General features: G+C 40.1%; 1 protein-coding gene across 1 annotated transcript; it reads left to right on the forward strand.

Moving 5' to 3' along the window:
• The first annotated feature begins 1,566 nt into the window (after positions 1 to 1,566).
• On the forward strand, positions 1,567 to 22,192 carry SMU1 (SMU1 DNA replication regulator and spliceosomal factor). Its single transcript, XM_079927912.1, has 12 exons — positions 1,567 to 1,718; positions 4,747 to 4,957; positions 6,537 to 6,689; positions 7,734 to 7,844; positions 10,904 to 11,032; positions 12,738 to 12,857; positions 14,302 to 14,418; positions 15,047 to 15,174; positions 15,968 to 16,094; positions 18,421 to 18,588; positions 20,221 to 20,373; positions 21,674 to 22,192. The coding sequence occupies exons 1-12, from the start codon at positions 1,693 to 1,695 to the stop codon at positions 21,770 to 21,772; spliced, it is 1,542 nt and encodes a 513-aa protein (XP_079784038.1). The 5' UTR covers positions 1,567 to 1,692; the 3' UTR covers positions 21,773 to 22,192.
• Positions 22,193 to 22,213: the final 21 nt, after the last annotated feature.

A 22,213-nucleotide genomic window follows, 5' to 3' on the forward strand; every position in this document is an offset into this window, starting at 1 on the left:
CATGCTTCCCTGGTGGCGCAGTGGTTAAGAATCCCCCTCCCAACACAGGGGACGTGAGTTCGAGCCCTGGTCTGGGAAGATCCCACATGCTGCGGAGCAAATAAGCCCATGAGCCACAACTACTGAGCCCGCGTGCCTAGAGCCCGTGGTCCGCAACAAGAAAAGCCACCACAACGAAAAGCCACCGCAACGAAGAGTAGCCCCTGCTCGCTGTAAAAGCCCTCGCGCAGCAACAAAGACCCAACACAGCCAAAAGTTAAAAAAAAAAAAGATAGCTAGCTTTTTCTTTTTTATAGCTATTTTTTCTTCCCACTAGCTATCTGTTTTACATTTGGTAGTGTATATATGTCAATGCCACTCTCCCACTTCGTCCCAGCTTACCCTTCCCCCTCCCTGTGTCCTCAAGTCCATTCTCTACGTCTGCGTCTTTATACCTGTCCTGCCCCTACCTTTTTTTTATTTTTTAGATTACATATATGTGTGTTAGCATACAGTATTCGTTTTTCTCTTTCTGACTTACTTCACCCTGTATGACAGTCTCTTGCTTTTCCTTCTTCCGTCTGCTTTATCACCTGGACTGAAGCTGCAAGAACACAAAGTTCAGCTCACAAGGTGAAACACAAAACTTGTCCCCAGGGTCTCTGGTGGCATCAGATAAGACTGACAGCCAATAGGAACTCTCCAAATAAATCATTTCAATATGTAATTTTCACAGCAGAGATTTCTTATCATTGTGCTGCAAATATTTTTTAAAATTTATATAGGATGGCAATAAAATATTTTTAAAAAATAATCTTTATGAAATTCATTGATATCTTTACATTTGTCTCTACTAATTTAATAATGTATGGTTTAAAGTCTATTAAAGGACGTCTCAAATCGCCCTTTACACATATGCATTTGGTTTCATTGTTTTTCCAGTAATTGTACCACTGCTGTGAAACCATTTTCAACTAAATACTTAGTTGGAAACGTTACAAGTAATTTAGCTCGTTCCAAGAATTGAGTATGCAAATCCTGAGTCCCCAACTTTTCATAATTAGATTAATTAAACTGTGTTTTGGCTTCAAAATCTTTCATTTATTTATTTAACACTCAAGGAATTTTCCTGCAAATGTTGCCTAGTGGCCCACTGGTTTCCAATGTATTAATCAACCCTACCTTTAAATCTAGTCAACTAATTAAAAATTTAAAAAGCAAAATTTACGGCTTCCCTGGTGGCGCAGTGGTTGAGAGTCCGCCTGCCGATGCAGGGGACACAGATTCGTGCCCCGGTCCGGGAAGATCGCACATGCCGCGGAGCGGCTGGGCCCGTGAGCCATGGCCGCTGGGCCTGCGCGTCCGGAGCCTGTGCTCCGCAACAGAAAGGCCACAACAGTGAGAAGCCCGCGCACCGCAGAAAAAACAAACAAAAAAACTAGTCCTTTAAAGGCAACTTTTCCTCTAGGGAGGAGAACGGAAAATTCTCTGCAGCAGGCGCCCAGGTTCCGACTTTTGACGGCCCCTCGAAGCTCCGCCTCTCAAAACCCCGCTCCTCACGCACTCCACGCCCCTCTTCCGTACAGACCGCCTCCAGAGCGGGCGTCGGACGTCGAGCGGAAGTGACGTACGGGGGCCGCCGGAGGTGTCGCTGGTGCGGTCCGCTACTGGTCCTGAGAGTGGAGTGGCCTCTGCGCCAGGGAAGATAGCGCTATGTCGATCGAAATCGAGTCCTCGGAGTGAGTCCCGTGGTGGTGGATGCTCGCGAGGTTGCGGGGGCCGGCAGGCGAAGGGTGGGGTCGTAGGAGCTGCTCGGGGGAGGCGTTCGAGAGGCTGGGGAGTGGAGGGGCATTTCCTTTCCCTCAAAGAAGCTTCTTGGATCTGGCTACCTCGGAGGCGGGCCCACAAGAAAGTAGCGGACGGGAAGCCCAAAGCCCGGTGGGAGGCGGCGCGGGGTTGGGGGTAAGACATGCCTGGAAGACCTGAGTTCTAGCCCTCGCCGACTCCGGGTATCTGTGACTGAGCAAATTAGCCATCCAATCTGGACTCCGGTCTAATCTGCACAAGGGGGCCGCACTCGCGGCCTTCTTTCTCTTCCCGCCCCCAGTGAGCAGTGTTGTTTGTTTCCTCCCCTGTGCTTACAGGGCCCTCTGCTTTTTTCTGCCCAGCACTTAATCCAGTATTGTCACCGTTTGTCCACCCTACTAGCCTGTGTAGGCGTCTAGGGGCTCCTTTTCATTACAGTCCCAGTTCCTAGCACATCGTCGAGGCTCAATGATTGTCTTTGGAATGAATGAGTGATTGTCTTTGGAATGAATGAGCGACTAGCTATTTTATGAAGTTCCACGTGGCGCTGAATTTTGGTTAGTCTGTGAGCTCTGTGTAGCCCAAAGGAGGGACAGAATGTGGAAATTGGGCCAGGAGAATGATAGACTTGGGGGAGAGGGGGGCTAATGAGTGACTGAAGGTCTTTAGTGAACTTTTCCAGGATTCCATCCTCTACCTTGCTCTTGCCAACACTTAATAATTAAATCAGCAGACGTATCATTTGTGTCCTGAGTGTAAGGGAGAGAGGACTTGTCCTCAAGGTCTGCCATAGGAAGAAGGGAGGTTTATTCATTCAACAAATATTGAAGTCTGCTGTGTACTTGTATTAGACCCTGGGAATATAGTAGTGAACGAAGCAAACAAAAATCCGTGCCCTTATAGAAAGTACATTGTTATTGAGGAAGGCAAACAGCAGGCAAAAGCAGTAAGTAAAATAGGCTTAGCAAATGGTGGTAAGTGTTTTGGAGAAAAGTAAAGCAAAGAAGGGTGATGGAGAGTGCTGGCGATGAAGACACCTAAGTCAGGGCAGGAGTTGGAAAGGATTCCATGCTTTGAGCCTGAATCAAAGTGGGAGCTAACCATTCTCCCAGCTGCATGTTTTCATTATCAATAATTGCTGCTTTTTACTAAGTATTTTCCATGCTAGTCACACTATAAGCAGTGTAGTCAACTCTTTGACCAACCCCTACAGAGTAGTTATTTTTCTTAACAGATGAGGAAACAGGCAAAGAGATGTTAACTGACTTGTCCATAGTCACAGTAAGTGACAGAACTCTGACTCAAATCCCAGCCTATCTCCAAAGCTTTTAGCTCTTTATGTATTACACTGTGTTTGAAGGACGTGAATTTGATTTTGGCTATGTCAAATATGAGTTCTTTCCAAGCGTGAAGTGTGGTGTTTCACTTGGGGAGTGTAAATGGAAGCGTGCTATGGAAGACAGTGTGATACTGGAACAGCAGGTATCTCTTAAAGGGGCCATGAGAGAAAAGACTACTGTGAGTAGCAGTAATCAGTTCCCTTCTGCAGGAAGGGAGCCCTTTTTAAGAAGAGGGTGTTTGCTTTCCTGTCCAGGGTGTATGTTCACCTGCCACGCTGCCAGTTTGAATCTTCATTTTTCCACTTATCTCTGTTACCTGGTCAAATTCTCATCTGTAAAATGGATGTAAGAGTAATGCCATCCTCATAGGGTTGTTTTGAGGAGTAAATGAATCCAAAATGCTTAGAACAGTACCTGATATATAGTGAACACATAGAAAACATTGGTTATTATTTTTTATTATTTCTCTCCTGGGAAAGAGAATTGACTAAATTCCAGTCTGAAATCCCTTCCAACCAGGACAGTGTGACCCCTGATACTAGTGCTGTCCAGTAGAAATATCTTGTGTGCCACATATTTACTTTTAAGGCAAGAGAAAAACAGTGTAGTATAGCCTGTAAAGTGAACTTTTACTGTCTATATGAACAACATTCTTCACTAGACTCCTTAACACTAAGCCGAAGATCAAGAAGCTTTAATTATATTGGGCTTCCCTGGTGGCGCAGTGGTTGAGAGTACACCTGCCGGTGCAGGGGACACGGGTTCGTGCCCCGGTCCAGGAGGATCCCTGGACCTGTCTCTGGAGCCTGTGCTTCGCAACGGGAGAGGCCACAACAGTGAGAGGCCCGCGTACCTCAAAAAAAACAAAACAACAACAACAAAAAAAGAAGCTTTAATTATATATATTTAACTCGAAATGACGTGTCACATGCTGAAAACCGTTGCTTGTTCTCTGAGTATTTGGAGATTGTCTGGGTCCTCTTTTCCTTGGGAAACTGAATCCACATGTTTTTATTTCACTTGTCTTGAACATTTGGTAATAAAGGCAGTGGGTAGGTGTTATTTTTGCAAGTGAGGACACATAGCTTTGTTTTGCTTTTACATACAGTATAGCTCTACTTATTTGTGTTCAACAAATCCCTTTTAAGAAGGTCTCAATTCATATTTTTTGTTGTCATTTGAAAAATGGACCAAATCATCCAATCATTTATTTTGTGTCAGTGACTAGACTTGGTTTAAAGTATTTTACTATAGTGTGCAACAGTGTAATCATATGAATTAATAAGAAACTTGGCATAATAAAAAGATCTCTGACCTTGGAAGTAAGAGAGTCTTCTTGGTACTAACTTGCTTTCTAGCTGACTGTGAGACATTGGGCAAATTATTTCCCTTCGCTGAACCCCAGTTCTCCTATTTCTGAGTTGGAAGTAGGACTGGATGATATCTTGTAGCTTAGGTTCTGTGATTTTTTTGGAAAGTTTTACTCACACGATAAAGAAACGGAAAGTAGGTAGTGAAAGGAGGATGGTTGTGTAGAAAAATAAACTGGGGTGGGATTTATTTTGTGAACTCTTTGGTGAGTGAGGATCCATGAGCTGAATGACTTGCTTTCTTCTTTCAGTGTGATCCGTCTTATCATGCAGTACCTAAAGGAGAACAGTTTACATCGGGCATTAGCCACCTTGCAGGAAGAGACTACTGTGTCTCTGAATACTGTGGACAGCATTGAGAGTTTTGTGGCTGACATTAATAGTGGCCATTGGGACACTGTTTTACAGGCTATACAGTCTCTGAAATTGCCAGACAAAACCCTCATTGACCTCTATGAACAGGTAAGAGTGGGGGTGATGCTGATCCCTGTATGTTGGTTTATTGTGGGCCCCCTGACTGGAAAGCATCCATGAACATTTCTTCAAGCATTATGGGGCTTTAACAGCCCTAAAATTTACACTGTCAAAGCTTGAGTGCTACTCTATTTTTTTTTTTTTTTTTTTTTGTGCGGTACACGGGCCTCTCACTGTTGTGGCCTCTCCCGTTGCGGAGCACAGGCTCCGGATGCGCAGGCTCAGCGGCCATGGCTCATGGGCCCAGCCGCTCCGCGGCATGTGGGATCTTCCCGGACCGGGGCACGAACCCATGTCCCCTGCATCAGCAGGTGGACTCTCAACCACTGCGCCACCAGGGAAGCCCAACTACTCTGTATTTTTATTTCTCTTCTTGGAAAAGCCAAGATTTTCCCAAATTGAAATTCTTTCTTAAGTGACCATTGAATGATCTATTCTAACACCAACTGTTCTGACACCAAATAGTGTGCTGCAATTTAGTTCTGACACTAACCACCCAGAGTTAGTGCAGACCCCACTAGTTAAGGGCTCGGTCCTCTACAAGACTGTCTTTACTTCACACACCAGCCACACTTTGGGGTTTTGGGCCATCTATACTTCTGACCAACTGGCTACAAATTTGAGGGTCCCCATGACCCCCTCAGAGTTGATAATTCACTAGAATGACACAGACCTCAGGAAAGTGACATACTGATGATTGCAGTTTTATTATCAAGGGGAAAGATCAGTACCAGCTGAATGAAGAGACATATAGGGTGAAGTTTGGGAGGGTACTGAACCAGAATTTCCAGTGCCTTCCCCCCAGGGAGTTAGGGTTTGTCTCTTACCTGGCACATTAAAGTATTCACCAACCAGGAAGCTCCATTGAGATTTTTCATTCAAATTCTAGTTCCTTGACCCTCTGCAGGGTTGGGCTGGCTCAGAGCATCAATCCTCTAATCATATGGTTGGTCCTTTTGATAGCCAGCCCTTGTCCTGAGCCATCTCCTTAGCACTAACTCAGGTGTGATGCAGAGGGCTTATGAATAACAAAGATATTTCTATCACTGGGGAAGTGCCAAGGTTTTTAGAAGATGTGTGCCAGGAAACCAGGACATAGATCGTAAAATTACTTATTATATAACAGAACAGAGTGGATTTTCTGGAAATAAGAATGTCATGTGGTTTGAAGTAAAAATAGGGAAATGGGTTTGTTTCTTTACAGTCCACGTGAGTTTAGTTAATTCCCTAAAGAAAATTTTGGTAATTGGAGAAAGGTTTCTCTGGAGCCTATAGAGATATTTCCATCTTTAGTTTTCTCTAGCATCTACATTCTGAGTAAGAGACCTAAGAGGAGAGGAGATTGGTAGAGGAGAGGAGATTGGTAGATAAAAATGAAGGACTGAAGTTATTACTTTATAATTACTGTAGTTGTCTGCCTGAAATTGCTTGTGAAAAGGAGAAGGGGCATTTCCTGATTTGTGATTTGGAGATCATTTTGATAGGCCATTTCTATGTCAGAAATAGTACTGAAAAAGAAAAATTAATAAGCGAATGCATTGACATCCATTTTCTTTCAATTATACAGGTTGTTTTGGAATTAATAGAGCTCCGTGAATTGGGTGCTGCCAGATCTCTTCTGAGACAGACTGATCCCATGATTATGTTAAAACAAACACAGCCAGAACGGTATATTCATCTGGAAAACCTCTTGGCCAGGTCTTATTTCGATCCTCGAGAGGTATGACGGTGGTAATGAAAAGAAACTGTTGTTAACTTTGAGCAATAATGTGATCTTTTTAAAACATTTTATTGGATACTTTTCGTATTTTTGATTTAATTTTTGAAAATGATACTTTTTTGTTTATTTACATTGGTTGAAATTTGCATATGTTAAAGAGAATAATCTAATTTAGTATTTGAGGACCTTCCCTCCCCCACACACCTCATCATATAGGATTGTGTGTTGATTAGTAAAAAAGTACACAGTTTATTTTGGTATCATTTCCACATTAGCCCACGTACTTAACTGGCCCAGAAGTGCTGCTCTACTGCTGGTATGTTCACTGTGCATTTGTGTCCCTTTGGAAGTGCAGAGTCTTAACCACTGGACCACCAGGGAAGTCCTGGTTCTTTTAGTTCTTAAAAGCTTGTGTTTTTGCTTCTCAGCTGATTATGCTTACTGGAGCATGATGATTGTTATTCTTTTATTCTTCCAAAACCATATATATATATATATATATAGTTTCATTCTTTTTCACCCAGCCTTTTACTAGAAGCTTGTCTAAATAGGAGGAAGAAGAATTTAATAGGCACTGGATAATGGGAAGTTGTTAGAGTAAACTCACAGAAACCGTGAGGATAAAGGAAGGAGTTTGGATTGCCAGGACAGGATTTAAATTAGAGGTGGTGAAGAACTTCTGGGCTGGGAGTCATTTGACTGAACAAAATTATTAAAGAATATAAAAGAATCCTTGGCTCTGCAGATTTTTCAAAAATTGGAAAAACAACTCTGGCTTTGACATAGTTTACTTAGGCTCTTTTCAGAAATAATGGTGTGGATTGGCTGACCTCAGTTCTCTCTCAGCTCATACTTTTGAAATGCAAGTGGGTAGAATTGAGAAGTTGTTTTTAAAAACTAAATGGTTTGATTAATCTTCTGTTTAACTTTTTATGTTTTCCTTTTTGAATGTTTCTGCTTGATTACTGTTACTTTTTTAAAAATAAGCACATTTATGTCTTTTGCCATTTCTTGGAAATGATGCTACTGCCGCTCCTTTTTCAGGCATACCCCGATGGAAGTAGCAAAGAGAAGAGAAGAGCAGCGATTGCCCAGGCCTTAGCTGGGGAAGTCAGCGTGGTGCCTCCATCTCGTCTCATGGCATTGCTGGGTCAGGTAATTACAGTCTGTGGAACTGAAATGACTCTGAACTCCTGGTAGTGTTTCCTGTACCATATAAAGTCTATGTATGAGCTAAAGAAATCAGACATCCTAAGAACTGGGAAATACCTGTAGAGCTGCTTGTACCAACAGCTGTGCCATGCCACATTCATCTTTCCTGGGAGTGGCAGTATAGATTAGTGGTTAAGGGCATACACTCTAGAGACAGAATTAGGGTAACAATAGAATTTATCATCCAATCTTGAGGGCATTGTTGATCATCGTGCTGGAACACTGTCTGAAACAAATTGGAACAAATGTTTACCATAGTTAGAATCTGAGCTCTCTCACTTACCAGCTATGCGGTGTTGGGCATATTACCTAACTTTTTTGATCCCAGTTACTCATCTTGGTGTTGTAGTAAGGATTAAATGAGATAAAATGTACTTAAAACAATTATATTTTGCCTGGCACCTTGTAAACACACAGTAACTGGTAGCTGCTGGCGGTGTTTCTTTTTTCTTTTCTTTTCTTTTTTTTTTTTTTTTTTTTTTAGTAGTAGTATTACTAGCATTGTCGTTCCAATTTTAATGCGACCTAGAGTACAGACTCCTTTCTGACCTCATCTTCCCCATGCTCTTGGTTGCTCTCAACCATGATAACCACTCGTCTTCATGAAACTCCACTCTTGGTTTTTCTAACCCTTTTCTTCTTGGCTTCCCTTTTCATCTCTCAAGTTGTTCCTTTCTTGGTTGTTAAAGGAAGGAGATAGGGGTGATGTAGAGAGGGGTTTTCGTTTTTGTTTTTTCCTTTTAAAGTTGGGAGTGATTTGAAGTTGCTGTAGACTAAGGGTAAAGAGCCTGTAGAGAATACCTGTTGATTGGAGACAGGTCAAGTTCTCCAGTCATTAAAGTAAAATATGAAAAATAAGCAACATATGAATTTTGGAAAGAAATAAACAAAATTAATAGTATTTATAAACATTAAATATTTAAACTATAATCATAGAATTAATTTAAAAGTTTGGTAAAGTTGTGAGATATAAAATATACAAAAGTTGATTACATTTCTACATATCAGCACTGGCCAGTTCGAATATTCAGTGAAAAAAAGAGCTTTTGTTTATAGCAACAGCATACAATGTAAGAATTCTAGCATTAACTTTTGTGGGTAATACATGATTTATTTCCACTTTTTAAAAAAGCAAAAGCCTTTCAAAGCTTTCAAGAGAAATGAAAGAAGATTTGAGTAGATGGTGAAACACTGATTTTCCTGGATAAGACTGATGTTGATGCCAGTTCTTCTTAGATTTAAGGCAGTTTATAATAAAGATCACAATAGGATTAGAACTGTTTCACAGAAGAATTCTAGTGTTCACTTGAAAAAATAAACTTGGAAGTATATTCATCAAAGAAATTTTGGAAAGGAAGAATGTTGAAAGCACAGTAGCCCTAGAAGTAGTGAAGCTTTTAACAGGTTTATAGTTTGAATCATTTTGGTACTTGGCATCCAGTGCAACAGCAGTGCAAGAAATTGATCCTGTTATTTATAAGAATTCAATAGATGTTAATGGGAATGTCACAGAACCTAGGAACAGGGAGGAATTATTAAGTGTATGGTGTTGGGGCACCTACTTTAGAATGGGGGAGAAATGTCAGATTAGAGCCTTCTCTCATATTTTATAAGCATAATTTCAGATAGAGTGAAAGTTATGTATTTTAAGAATATAGAAAAACTTAGGTGGTGATATAATGTATCAAACCTCTTGATAGAGAAGGATTTCCTGTGAGTAGGGAGTAAACACCAAGGTAAAGGTCAACAAATTTCATTACTTGAGAGTTTAACTTAAGATAAAAAGAAAGCTTTAAAGCTATAATAAAAAAAATGGGTAGATTGGGAAAAAAATTCTTTTTGGCGAACATAAACAACAAATACAATGTCTTGATCACATTAAAAGCTCACAAATTGATAAGAAAAATAGTAAGACCACAATAGATGAGTGAGCAAAGAACATGAATAAACAGCTAACAGAAGAAATATATGTAGTTAATAAACATGCAGAAAAGCTCAAACTCTAATCAGAGAATTGACTAAAGTAGGGCGTAACTTTCCACTCATTAGAGTTTTTAAATGACATCCAAAATTATTGTTTTCTTGCTATAGTAAAGGGAAAAAGGAATCAACATTGATCATGTCCCTGTGTTATAGACTTTACATATATTATTTTATTTTATCCTTTCATCAGCTCTAGGAATTAGGCTTTTCCCCTGAATTTAGTTGGTGAAATTGGGAGTCAGAATAGCATAGTTGACAAACTAGGACCATTTGTCTTCAAAGTCCATGGTTTTTCTACTCCCCATAATGCAGTCGTGAATGCTATTGAAGTTGTGTCTTTTGGGGAAAACACTTTGGCAGTGTATATAAAGAGCCTTAACCATTTGTGTTCTTTTCTTGATTCAGTAAGTCCTCTTCTAGGAACCTATTACAAGTGGGGAATATGCTCATAATGGAAAAAGCCTTATGTCCAAAGGTGTTCACTGCAGCATTATTTAGATGAGTGCAAAAATTAGAAGCAGTATAAATGTCCATTAATATATTAAATAAACTGTGAAACATCTACTACATAGGATATATTGTACAGCCATTGAAATATTAGTCATGTCATAGCATGATCTAATGATAGGTGAAAACAATATAAAATTTTACATATGGTATAATTACAGCTATATAAATTAAACATATATGTCAGGGGAAAAATACTACAAGGTAACATATGAAATGCTAACAGTAGCTGTGTTTGGATGTTGGAACTATGGGAGATTTCTGTTTTTCAAATTTTATTTATAATAAGAGACACCTATAAGAAAATAGGTGTAAAAACATGGCCCTGTTGGCTCTCAGAGTCCCCTTCTACCCTGAGATCAGCCTGTGTTCCTAGGACACAGAATAGCCGAGCTTATGTTGTGTTTGGATGGCCAAAGATGGTTGGGTCTGGATGGCTCACAGTTTCAGGCTTTGTCTGAACAATCAGGACCAGATCTTAAAAGCACCCAAGTGGATTTCTTTTCTCATAGGCACTGAAGTGGCAGCAGCACCAGGGATTGCTTCCTCCTGGTATGACCATAGATTTGTTCCGAGGCAAAGCAGCTGTCAAAGATGTGGAAGAAGAAAAGTTTCCTACGCAGCTGAGCAGGCATATTAAGGTAGGATCCTTGGACACTCAGCCAGTCGGTAATCATTTGTTGGGGACTCCGTGTATGCTTGCTTAGCCAGGCCCTGTGCCAGGAGCTTGGGTTGGGGAGCAGAACTCATTCTCCAGCTCTGACAACGTTCATGGTTGCTGCCGGTGATCACTGAGGTCTCCCTGCAGCCAGGCAGTGGCACACCTCAACTGTATTACCGAGTGGACATACATTGGACATCTGGCCCATCATCTGCCCTTGGACTTCCTCCAAGGAATCCTGCATTTGGAAGACTGCTTAGCTCTTTGGTTAAGCCTGGGACTAAGAACCATGAAATTTGTCCTGTTCAACATTTGTGTTTTTGCTTGCTACATGTTAGGCAAAGTACCAGGCATGGATTGTAAAGTGGGCTTGAGTGGTGTTTGAGGAAAATAATTTTATCACCTTGATGGTTGGTTCTTGGTGTTTTTTGTTTTGTTTTTTGACTTTTCTAAGAAAAAGCATAATGAAATAATTGTTGCAGTCCTCAGAATTACAACCATATTTGCTACTTTAGCATCTCCTTTTTTTTTTTTTGCGGTATGCAGGCCTCTCACTGTTGTGGCCTCTCCCGTTGCGGAGCGCAGGCTCCGGATGCGCAGGCTAAGTGGCCATGTCTCACGGGCCCAGCCGCTCCGCGGCATGTGAGATCTTCCTGGACCGGGGCATGAACCCGTGTCCCCTGCATTGGCAGGCAGACTCTCAACCACTGCGCCACCAGGGAAGCCCTAGCATCTCCTTTTTATTAGTTTCTTTCTGGGTTTGTGCTCTGATTGAATTTATAGATTTAAAAATAATTCATATTCCTCAAATCTTTGACTTTGGCTTAGTGTTTTGAATTTGTCTTTTCTGGATTATATGTTTTGATTTGCATGTAAAGGTATTTTGGGGCAGCACTTTTATTTACCCTGGTTAAAACCTTGCGGCAAATAGAAATCCATTATAATTATCCTGCTGGACTAAGATTTTCTGTTATAAACACTTCTTTTTTTGGCATTTAAAATGAAACTCATAATAGAGCTTTTCTCTGTTCCCATCTGTCTAACGTTCTGTAGTTTTTATCTGTTAATGGAAGCATCTTTGCTGGTAAATGCTCAGGATACATTTCCCAGGCAAACAATCTGTCAGCTCTAATCAGTTCTCCTAGAGTTAGTCAGCCATACATTATCACTTGATTAAATGAAGGTCATGAAAAGAAGCAGTGATAGAAAATTTGTTTAAAAAATAGTGGAGGAAAATAGCCATTTATTTTGAAAAAAGAATTTTTTCCCCCAGATGAAAAAAAAATAGGAACATATGCCATATTTAGTTGAGTGTGAAAGTCATGCCAACAGTGGCTGATTCTGGTAAAACTTTATTGCTTGAGTTAACAGGATTATTTGTTCTAAGTCCCTTGCTAAAATAGTTTTTTTGCTTTTCTTTGGAAATACCAACTTCATTTAAAAAAAAGAAACAACAAAAACAAGAACAAAAACTAGTTTCAGTGGAGAGCCTAGACGCTAAACTGTTTGGAGAAAATATATCTAGCATCTCTTGGTGTCTGGGTACAGAAACACCCCTCCCAAACTCCATGATACAGGCTAGCTATGGCTTTATGCTAGGACAGAGCTCTCAAAAGTTTAAAATGGGAATTGTTTTAAGGCCACTACATAAAAATGCATCTGTTTCATTGTTTCATTTGAAACAGTTTGGTCAGAAATCACATGTGGAGTGTGCTCGATTTTCTCCAGATGGTCAGTATCTGGTTACTGGGTCTGTTGATGGATTCATTGAAGTATGGAATTTTACGACTGGAAAAATCAGGAAGGTAAAGTATTTTAAATACATTAATTTTTCTAGTGGGAGAATTATCTGTTACTGTTTTTAAATTATCTGTTAGTTTTGCAATTTAAATTTACTTTTTGAATGGGTAATATGTAAATCTGATAAAACATTTTATAAAATAGAACTGTTATTCAGTAAAGAGTCTTGTTCCCCACCTTGTCCCTCAGCCAGTCAGTTCCCTTCCTTCCTTGGTCCACTCAGGGTTACCAGTTTCTTATGTAACTTTTCTGGAATATTCTATGTGTATATGTAAGCAGTTGCTTATTGTTTCCACTCTAACCTTATTGTAGGACTAATTGTGTTTCATTCTGAATGAAGTGGAATATCTTTTTATATGTGAAAAGCCACCAGTATTTCCTATTCTGTGAAGTCTTTTCATGTCCTTTGCCCATTTCTCTTTTGGATTGCTTCTGATTCAATATTTGTGTATATTGCAAAATGATCACCACAGTAAGTCTAGTTAACATCCATCATCACACATAGTTAGAAGCTTTTTTTTTTCTTGTGATGAGAACTTTTAAGATCTACTCTTTTAGCAACTTTCAAATATACATACAGTATTACTAACTGTAGTCACCATGCTGTACATTACATCCCCATGGCACTTATTTTACAGCTGGAAGTTTGTACCTTTGGACTTCCTTCATTATGTTTCTTTTTATGTTTAATTTTTGATCCATCTGGCATTTGTTTAGGGTGCTAAAATTGGTGTAGACCCAACTTAACTTTTTCCCAAATAGCTACTTGTTGACTAACCCCTGATTTAAAATGTAATCTTGATCATAGAGTACTAAATTCCACTCCATGCTTAGTGGATTTATGAGTGACTTTCACTTTCTACATTGTATATTTCTTTATAATTTACCTTTTTTTTTTAACCATGAAGCAGTCTCTTTCTATACTTTAGAAAAAATATATTTCAGCAGAAACTAACTCACCATTGTAAAGCAATTATACTCCAATAAAGATGTAAAAATATATATATATATATGTAGTTCAATATGAACAGTAATAGATGATAAAAGAAAAATAACAAATAAATGGATTAATCAATACATGGTTTTAGGAAAGGTAGCTGACAGTATGGACAAAACATTAATTTCTCATGTCATACCCTAAAAACAAATAAATTCAGATTTATTAAAGATGTACAATATGTACTGTAGGGAAATTTTGCTTAGAAAGGATCATAAGCAAAAGATGTAGGCTAATATGTTTGCATTTTTTATAATAGTTACTTGAATTGTGTAAAAATGTTATTCCCAGTATTATCAGTTGTTCATCAGAATAGTGTGCATGACACTATTTGCTTTGCAGATTTAGAGTTGGCATAGTCCAATTATCCTGCTTTTAGTGAGTTTGCAGAGACCTGGGGTAACTGGTGTTTTTGTGTTATTTTGATAACTGCTTATCATTGTTTCCTTTAGGATCTTAAGTACCAGGCCCAGGATAACTTTATGATGATGGATGATGCTGTCCTCTGCATGTGCTTCAGCAGAGATACAGAAATGTTAGCAACTGGTGCCCAAGATGGAAAAATCAAGGTATGAATTAGTGGCATGAACTCTTGTATGTAGACATTTTGAGAGTTCTGTAATGAGTTAGTGTCCTACATAGGTTTTTTGCTTAATAACAGCTACTCTTTATGGAGCATCAGCTTTATGCCAGTGACTTTAGTTTTTCTTGTTTAATCCTAATAATAACTCTGCCTAGGGAGGTCCAATAATTTAAGGTCACACAGTTGGTAAGTGACAGATCTGGGACTTCAGTCCAGATCTGCTTGTGCCCTTTCTGCTGTGCCACTGTGGCTCACCTTATGGTGTGTTGTGCTTACGGGATGGGGTGGTCTGCAGGTGATTAGCAGTTGATTAGCTGTGGCTTGTATTTAATTGCTGTTAAAATCCCCTGGGCTAGATAAAATACAGAAATGGTCTCTGCTAAGGGAACTTAGAGTCGAATTTTTGTTTTAATAATTTAAAAGGAAAGAGGTTTAAGTTTCAAAGGATTCAAGTTATCATTGTACTGTGTGAACCAGACATATCATATTCAGCTATTAGCATGCATTTTTAATGCTGTTTTTAGCATATTAGTGAGCACTGCATCTTGCTTGGCTCTGCAGAGTAGAGTGGGACAGTATTTACAGGTTTTCACTATTCTTTTTTTTTAATAAAGGTATGGAAGATTCAGAGTGGACAGTGTTTAAGGAGATTTGAAAGAGCACACAGTAAAGGTGTCACCTGTCTAAGCTTTTCTAAGGATAGCAGTCAGATCCTTAGTGCCTCATTTGACCAGACAATTAGGTAAGTAAGAATCCCCAGGGGCTTCCCTGGTGGCTCAGTGGTTGAGAGTCCGCCTGCCGACGCAGGGGACACGGGTTCGTGCCCTGGTCCAGGAAGATCCCATATGCCACAGAGCGCCTGGGCCCGTGAGCCATGGCCTCTGAGCCTGCGTGTCCGGAGCCTGTGCTTGAGGCCACAACAGTGAGAGGCCCGCGTACTGCAAAAAAAAAAAAAAAAAAAAAAAAGAATCCCCAAACTGCCCTCACTTGGGTTTAATATGGTGAAGCCCTACAGGGAGGTACTAGTGATTCCTTATGTTTTCACCAGGATGCTTTTATATGGAGAGTGAGGGTATGTGAGACCTTATTTCCCCAAAGTACAGCTGACACAGTGCTATTGTGTTGTCCATTTGGGTCTTTACCTAGAAGAGAGATTAGAAAGGGATTATAGCAGTACTTCATATTTCTCAAAGTGTGGTCTATGGACCCACCTGCCTCAGAGTCACCTTAGAGGACATGTGACAAATACAGATTCCTGGGACCCGGCAGAGACCTAGAAATTCGTTGCTGAACAGAAGCTTGTGGTATTATTGGCATATTTTCTTCCAGTCTCTGTGCAAAGCTTTTGTTGTGGTTTTGTTTGATTGTTTGACATAATGAAAATAATATTGCATACATAATTGCATAGCCCTCATTCTTCATTTAATATTTTAACATGAGCTTCTATAATTCATCTAAAATCCTTTCAACAGTTGGTCCCAACCATAATATATAGAATATTAATTGTTCTTTTCATTTGCTTTTATTTGTGATAGAATTCATGGTTTAAAATCTGGAAAAACCCTGAAGGAATTTCGTGGCCATTCCTCCTTCGTTAATGAAGCAACATTTACACAGGATGGGCATTATATTATTAGTGCATCCTCTGATGGCACTGTGAAGGTTAAGTATTTGCTACTGGTTTGTTTTGGGGTGTCTGTTCCACTTTTGCCCTTTGAGGAGTTTTCAATGGTGATAATGGTGATAATTGTGGTGGTTAAACCTCTTTACTAAGTATTTTAGCCATAATTGAGGTGAGTCTGTGACAGTAGTAATATTCTGTGGTAATTCTTATTGGCCTAGGGACCTCAAATCTCAAACCTACAGACACTATCATGTGTAGGAAAAGAGGAAAGGTGTGGAGTTCTAAACTTAAGTCCACCCCCATTTACAGTGGTGAAATTCTATCTTGCCATAGGTACGGTCCACCGCAACAAGTTCACGAAGAGCTCAGTGGCTAAATAAATAGGCCAGCCTCATCCCACCCCGAGCCTCCACATTGGGGCCTTTCTAATAGCATTTAAAGAGGAGCAGGAGGGGCATAGAGTAGAACCAAGTCCTCTCAGATACTTATTTATTGCCTTCAGCTCTCATCTGAAAGTAGTGGCTCTTCGGTACCTTAAGAGATTTAGTTATTTCAACAGAGGGCCTCATTTCCTATAAAAGATGGGAAATCCAAATAGAAAATCACTAGAGATCTTTGAGACACTCCATTTACATTCTAGATCTGCTTTTAAATTGCCTTATGTAAGTGAGTGTTACGTGGCAGAAGACCTAAACATTCTAACACAAATCCCTAACAGTCAGACCACCTTCTGCAGTGGCTTCTTCTGGCTTGGGAATTGAACCAGAAACCTGAAGGTAGGAGATGTACTCTTCCTCAGGATAGGTGGCAAAATACACAGAGCTCTTAGTGCTTTAGTCATGCGGTTTGCCCTCTTTGTGCTATGTATCAATATATGGGCCTCACAACTTGTAAAAATACCATTGGGAGGTGGCTTGTGTAGGTCTCTTTGTTTTGTGGTCTTTTCGTTTAGTTCTGCAATAAGTGGGGTAAAGCATCTCACTGACCTTTTGGACAGAAAACTCTAGAAGTCTTAGAACTCTTGATCCCTGAAATGTTCATTTCTTTTCTAGGCTGCTGGGCTTTGGAGAGGAGATTGGGGTAGATGATACAGTATTTATTAAGAAAATAAATACTGGGACAACTAGTGGGGCAACTATTTCCTCCTCTCTATAGGTATTCATTCAACATCTGTTTTGTGCTGGGTTCCTTTGAAGGCACAGAAGAAACACAACATAGTCCATGCCTTTGAAGTTTTTATACCTCATGAAGTGAGTGCTGTCCAGACAATGCCAGGCAATAGTTGGTCCATCCCTTCTCTAAGCACATTTCAGATTTTAATAACTGTGATGTCTGATTTAACCACTTCAGTTCATAGTAGCTCAGAAGGGCCAGGTGAAAAGCATTAGGGTGGAGAACTATTAGCAGAAGAAATGTTGGACTGGGAGAGGTCACACAAGTGGCCAAGAGTAGCTTCCGCTTCATGGATCCTCATGTGTGTCTGTTAACATTGTGACTTCTGCAGTGGTTCTCAGTACAAGCTGAGAATCACTTGTGGAGCTTTTAAAAAATGCACAGGGACTTCCCTGGTGGTGCAGTGGTTAAGAATCCACTTGACGATGCAGGAGACATGGGTTCGATCCTTGGTCCGGGAAGATCCCACATCCTCGCTCTAGAGTCCACGAGCCACAACTACTGAACTCTCACACCACAACTACTGAAGCCCGTGTGCACTAGGGTCCGCCTGCCGCAGCTACTGAAGCCTGCATGCCTAGAGCCCGTGCTCTGCAACAAGAGAAGCCACTGCAATAAGCCACTGCAATCACACCGCGATGAAGAGCAGCCCCTGCTCACAACTAGAGAAAGCCCGCGCACAGCAACGAAGACCCAACGCAGCCACATAATTAATTAATTAAAAACAAAAAAAGATTAAAAAAATTGCACAAACCTACATCGCACTCCAGACCTACCAAGTCTGAATCTCAGAGTCCTGAGCACGTAAATCTAAAAAACCCTCATTTCATTTTGGTGTCCAGAGAAGGGTAGCTTTCTGGTTGTTTATGACAGTAGCAGTGTTGACACATAGCTGATATTAAAGATAGGTAGCTTGTCAGCCAAGGAAAATTTTGTAGGAAAAGATCGTAAGTTTTAAAAGGGTTTTATTATTTCACTTTCTGATTTTTATTTTGTTTATACCAGTTAATCAGCAAATGGGGAGCTCTTATGTATATGGCAGTGCTAGGTATTTGGACTGTAAGAAGCTTTTTTTTCTGAGTCAATTTTTTTCTTTTTTAGTAATATAATTTTCAACTGCAAAACATTAGAAATTGTTAACCTTCCTCCTCCGCCCCCCAAATGTTTATGCCTTATATTTTTGTGTTGTAGATCTGGAACATGAAGACCACAGAATGTTCAAATACCTTTAAATCCTTGGGCAGCACTGCAGGGACAGACATCACTGTCAACAGTGTGATACTGCTTCCTAAAAACCCAGAGCACTTTGTGGTTTGCAACAGATCAAACACAGTGGTCATCATGAACATGCAGGGACAGGTGAGTGCTCAGAAAGTGCCTTTGCTCAAGCCCTGTGGGCTGTTCCCAAATCAGCGTGTCTTGGTCCTGGCACTTTCAGTAACCAAATATGTGTTCACCACTTGGAAAACCATATACACTATATTTGTTTTTCAGACACATATTTAATATTTTAAATTCTATGTCTACAAAACATCTTTTTGGCACCTCAGTAGTTAATCTACTTTCCCCAGGATGTTTGTATACTGTTCTCTTTTGCATCCTTTGGATAAATGAGACCCTGATCTGTCTTTAAGCCTCCTGCAGAACCTCACTGAAGATTCTGATATAACAATCCCTGTGTGAGTGAGGGAGATACAGTGTATGGATTACCAGCTTGGGACATCTGCTAGCTACTATGTGATCTAAGGTGGAACTCGAATAGGAGAAGGGCAACAGTGTCTTTATGATGTGTATTTATAATCAGAACACCTGCTGGTTCCCAAGGAACCTCACTTTTATAGCACCAGGGACATTAGGAGTATCAAGGTTGAGGTCTCAAGCCCTGGGAATGTGTTGTGATGCTACTGAAATGTTGGGCTGGGCACTTGGGGATCCTGCTGAGCATGGAGAAGACGCAGGGGCTGGTGTATGGAACTCTCTCTCCATTGCTTGAGTCCCTATAAATGATAAATTGGTAGTGACAAACCTATGGTTGAGATGGCTGGTCTGCAGTACCTGTTGGGACACTGCATAATAGCCATAGTTGCCCACTTCCTAGTTTTCTGCTTGGCTTTTTAAAAACTTAAAAAAAGTTCTTGTACACCCTTGACCTGCATCCCCCAATGATAACATCTTACATAAACATTGTACAGTTGTCAAAACCAGGAAATTGACATCGGTACAACACTGTTAGCTCACATACAAACCTTATTTAGATTTTACGTCTTTACATGCATTCATTTTGAGGTGGGACATGAATAGTTCTGTGAAATTTCATCTCGTGTTGATTTATGTAACCACCACGATTAAGATACAGAACTGTTTCATCACTCCCAAAGAAACTCCCTTGTGCTACACTTTTATAGTTAAACCCTTCCCCCACAGCTCTAGCCCCTGGCGGCCACTAATCTGTTTTCCATTATTACAGTTTTTCATTTTGAGAATAGTAATTAAATGGAATCATACAATATGTAGCCTTTTAACCTTTTGAGATTGGTTTCTCTCCATTGATTTATGGTGATCTTAATGGTATGCAAAATAGAGCAAGCAAGGTCTTGGAGACAGTTCCATCATGAATGGAGAGGGCATCTCATGCTGTTAGAAAGAGGAAACTGGGGAGCATGGGTCCACAGAGCACTGAGAACCAGTAGTATGTTGATTTAGGAAACTGTGTATGCTAACGAATTTGCTTCTGGGTAAAATGGCTCAGTAGACTAAAGAGTAGGATTGGTGACTTGGGACAAGTGAATTGTAAATGTCTGTCTGCCACTGACTTAGGATAGCTTATCCTTTGAATATTTCAGGACATGGTGAATGGAACTGGTAACCTAATTATAAATGACAGTAAACCAAAGTACAAAATAACATAAAGATGTCAGTTTAAACTGCTGCAGTAGAACTGTTGCTAATCCAGGTGTTTTATTTTTACCTTGGGCTGTGTTAATGATCTAGATTGTCAGAAGCTTCAGCTCTGGTAAGAGAGAAGGTGGTGACTTTGTTTGCTGTGCCCTCTCTCCCCGTGGTGAATGGATCTACTGTGTAGGGGAGGACTTTGTGCTCTACTGTTTCAGCACAGTCACTGGCAAACTGGAGAGAACTTTGACAGTAAGTATTACTGACTTACGGCTATCTACAGAAATTGTTAATGCTTATGTCTCTCTGAACTCTGAAGTAAACCTTTTCCAGACTGCTATCTGTGTGAACCTTGGTATAAAAAAATGTAAAAATGTTATCACTAAATAAAAAAAAGGCCCATAAGTAATTGTATGGAATTAACTCCTGTATCAGGAAAAGTCATCCTTTATAGTGAGCCTTCAGCTTCACGTGGATAGGATGGGTGTACATAAAGCAGAGGAGGAGGAAGGGAACACGCCTGTCTAGCCAGCTAGATTGGTTAGACCTTATCCAGGGCGATTGGAGAGTGGCAGATATAGCTAGTCCTCTCCGTGTCCTTTCAAAGGCAAGTTACTTGTATATTATCCTATCAGATTATGTTTTTTAAGCAGCTTTGTGTTGTAAGAGGGCTCAATCAGTAACAAGGAATAATTAATGCTAGCTGCTGTAACAAACAATCTTTAAATGTCAGTGGTCTAACACAGTGAAAGTTTCTTACTATGTCACAGTGTGATATAAATTGCATCGTCCTCCTGTCTTTTAGCTGTGCCATTTGGAATATGTGGCCCCTGAGATCTTAGAAGGAGAAAAGATAGTTGAAGGGGTATACTGGATGTTTTAAAGACCCACATCTGGAAGTGGTTTGTTTATATTACTTTGTCATTCTTTTTTGATTAGAATTAGTCACATGCCGCCCACAGCCCAAATGCAGAGGGGTGGTTGGGCAGGGAAAATGAAGTCGTCTGCAGTCGAGGAAAAAGAAATGGTCTGGTGAATGTATAAAAAATTATACACATAGCTCTGTTAGAGAATAACCTCATCTCAAACTGTTCTTGAGTGAACTGTTGGCACGTCTGCCTTGTGAAGCCTCCAGTATAGATCCAAGATGTGAACAAAACAAGATGAGGTGGAAGGTGTCCTCTAGTTGAGGAAAATACTAATAAGTTCACTGAGCTGAAGGAATTGTTTGGTCTCAGCCACTGTCTTGGCTTAATATTTATAAAATGGTGATGATGACTAGGACCCACTGTAGTGCAGGAGTGGTTTGGCTCAAAGTGTTATTTATACATTATGAAGAAAAGTACAGAAAATGTCATCAGCCATGTGATAGCCTCGTTTGAGTTTTTGGTTTGTGTGTTTGGTTAGCACTCTCTGAGGCTGCCTTGGGCTTGATTCCTTTGGTGAGAAGTAGGAGCTTCACTCTTCTTCCCTCCCACTCAGCTCTGGAAGCTTCTTCAGAGTGATTTGTTGGAGACCTGTATACCCTAATCCTGTGCTTTACCTATTCCAGGTTCATGAGAAGGATGTGATTGGTATCGCACATCACCCTCATCAGAACCTGATTGCTACTTACAGTGAAGATGGACTCCTAAAACTCTGGAAACCCTAATTCAACTTTTCTTTTTAAACTAGCTTGAGAGCATGTACTTAAAATGAAGACATATTCATGTGTTGCTTTTTTTTTTTTAGGCCAGCTTTTCTAAGTAAATTGTCTGAATTAGGCACAAGAATAATTTTGTGAAAATTCATGTTTAAGTAGCAGTTACTCTTTTTTATATATTTTCAAGGTATTCGCTTATCCGTTTCTAACTGGGGCAGTCACTCAATGTTTTCAATAGTCTTTTACCTGGAGAGTGAAATACTGATATTTCTAGGGAAAAACTGTACTCCTTTGATTATGTGAAATGCTGATTAAAACGGGCCTCCTGCAGTAAAACTTGTAAATAAGGAACTATCCCAAATTCAGTAGCTGTTTACTGTCCCACCTTTTTTTTTAAAAGATGTTAATAAACTTTACACCTTTCTGGAGGCTTTGTTTTTAAATGTAGAT

Source organism: Stenella coeruleoalba (genome assembly GCF_951394435.1).
Source record: "Stenella coeruleoalba genome assembly, chromosome: 7".
NCBI lineage: Eukaryota > Metazoa > Chordata > Mammalia > Artiodactyla > Delphinidae > Stenella > Stenella coeruleoalba.

What these genes read in the sequence shown, in the direction of transcription:
- SMU1 (XM_079927912.1), top strand. Translation starts at nt 1,693, where the DNA reads ATGTCGATCGAAATCGAGTCCTCGGA. An exon ending in ATCGAAATCGAGTCCTCGGA is followed by an intron (nt 1,719 to 4,746) that starts GTGAGTCCCGTG and finishes TTCTTCTTTCAG; the next exon opens with TGTGATCCGTCTTATCATGC. An exon ending in TCATTTGACCAGACAATTAG is followed by an intron (nt 15,175 to 15,967) that starts GTAAGTAAGAAT and finishes TATTTGTGATAG; the next exon opens with AATTCATGGTTTAAAATCTG.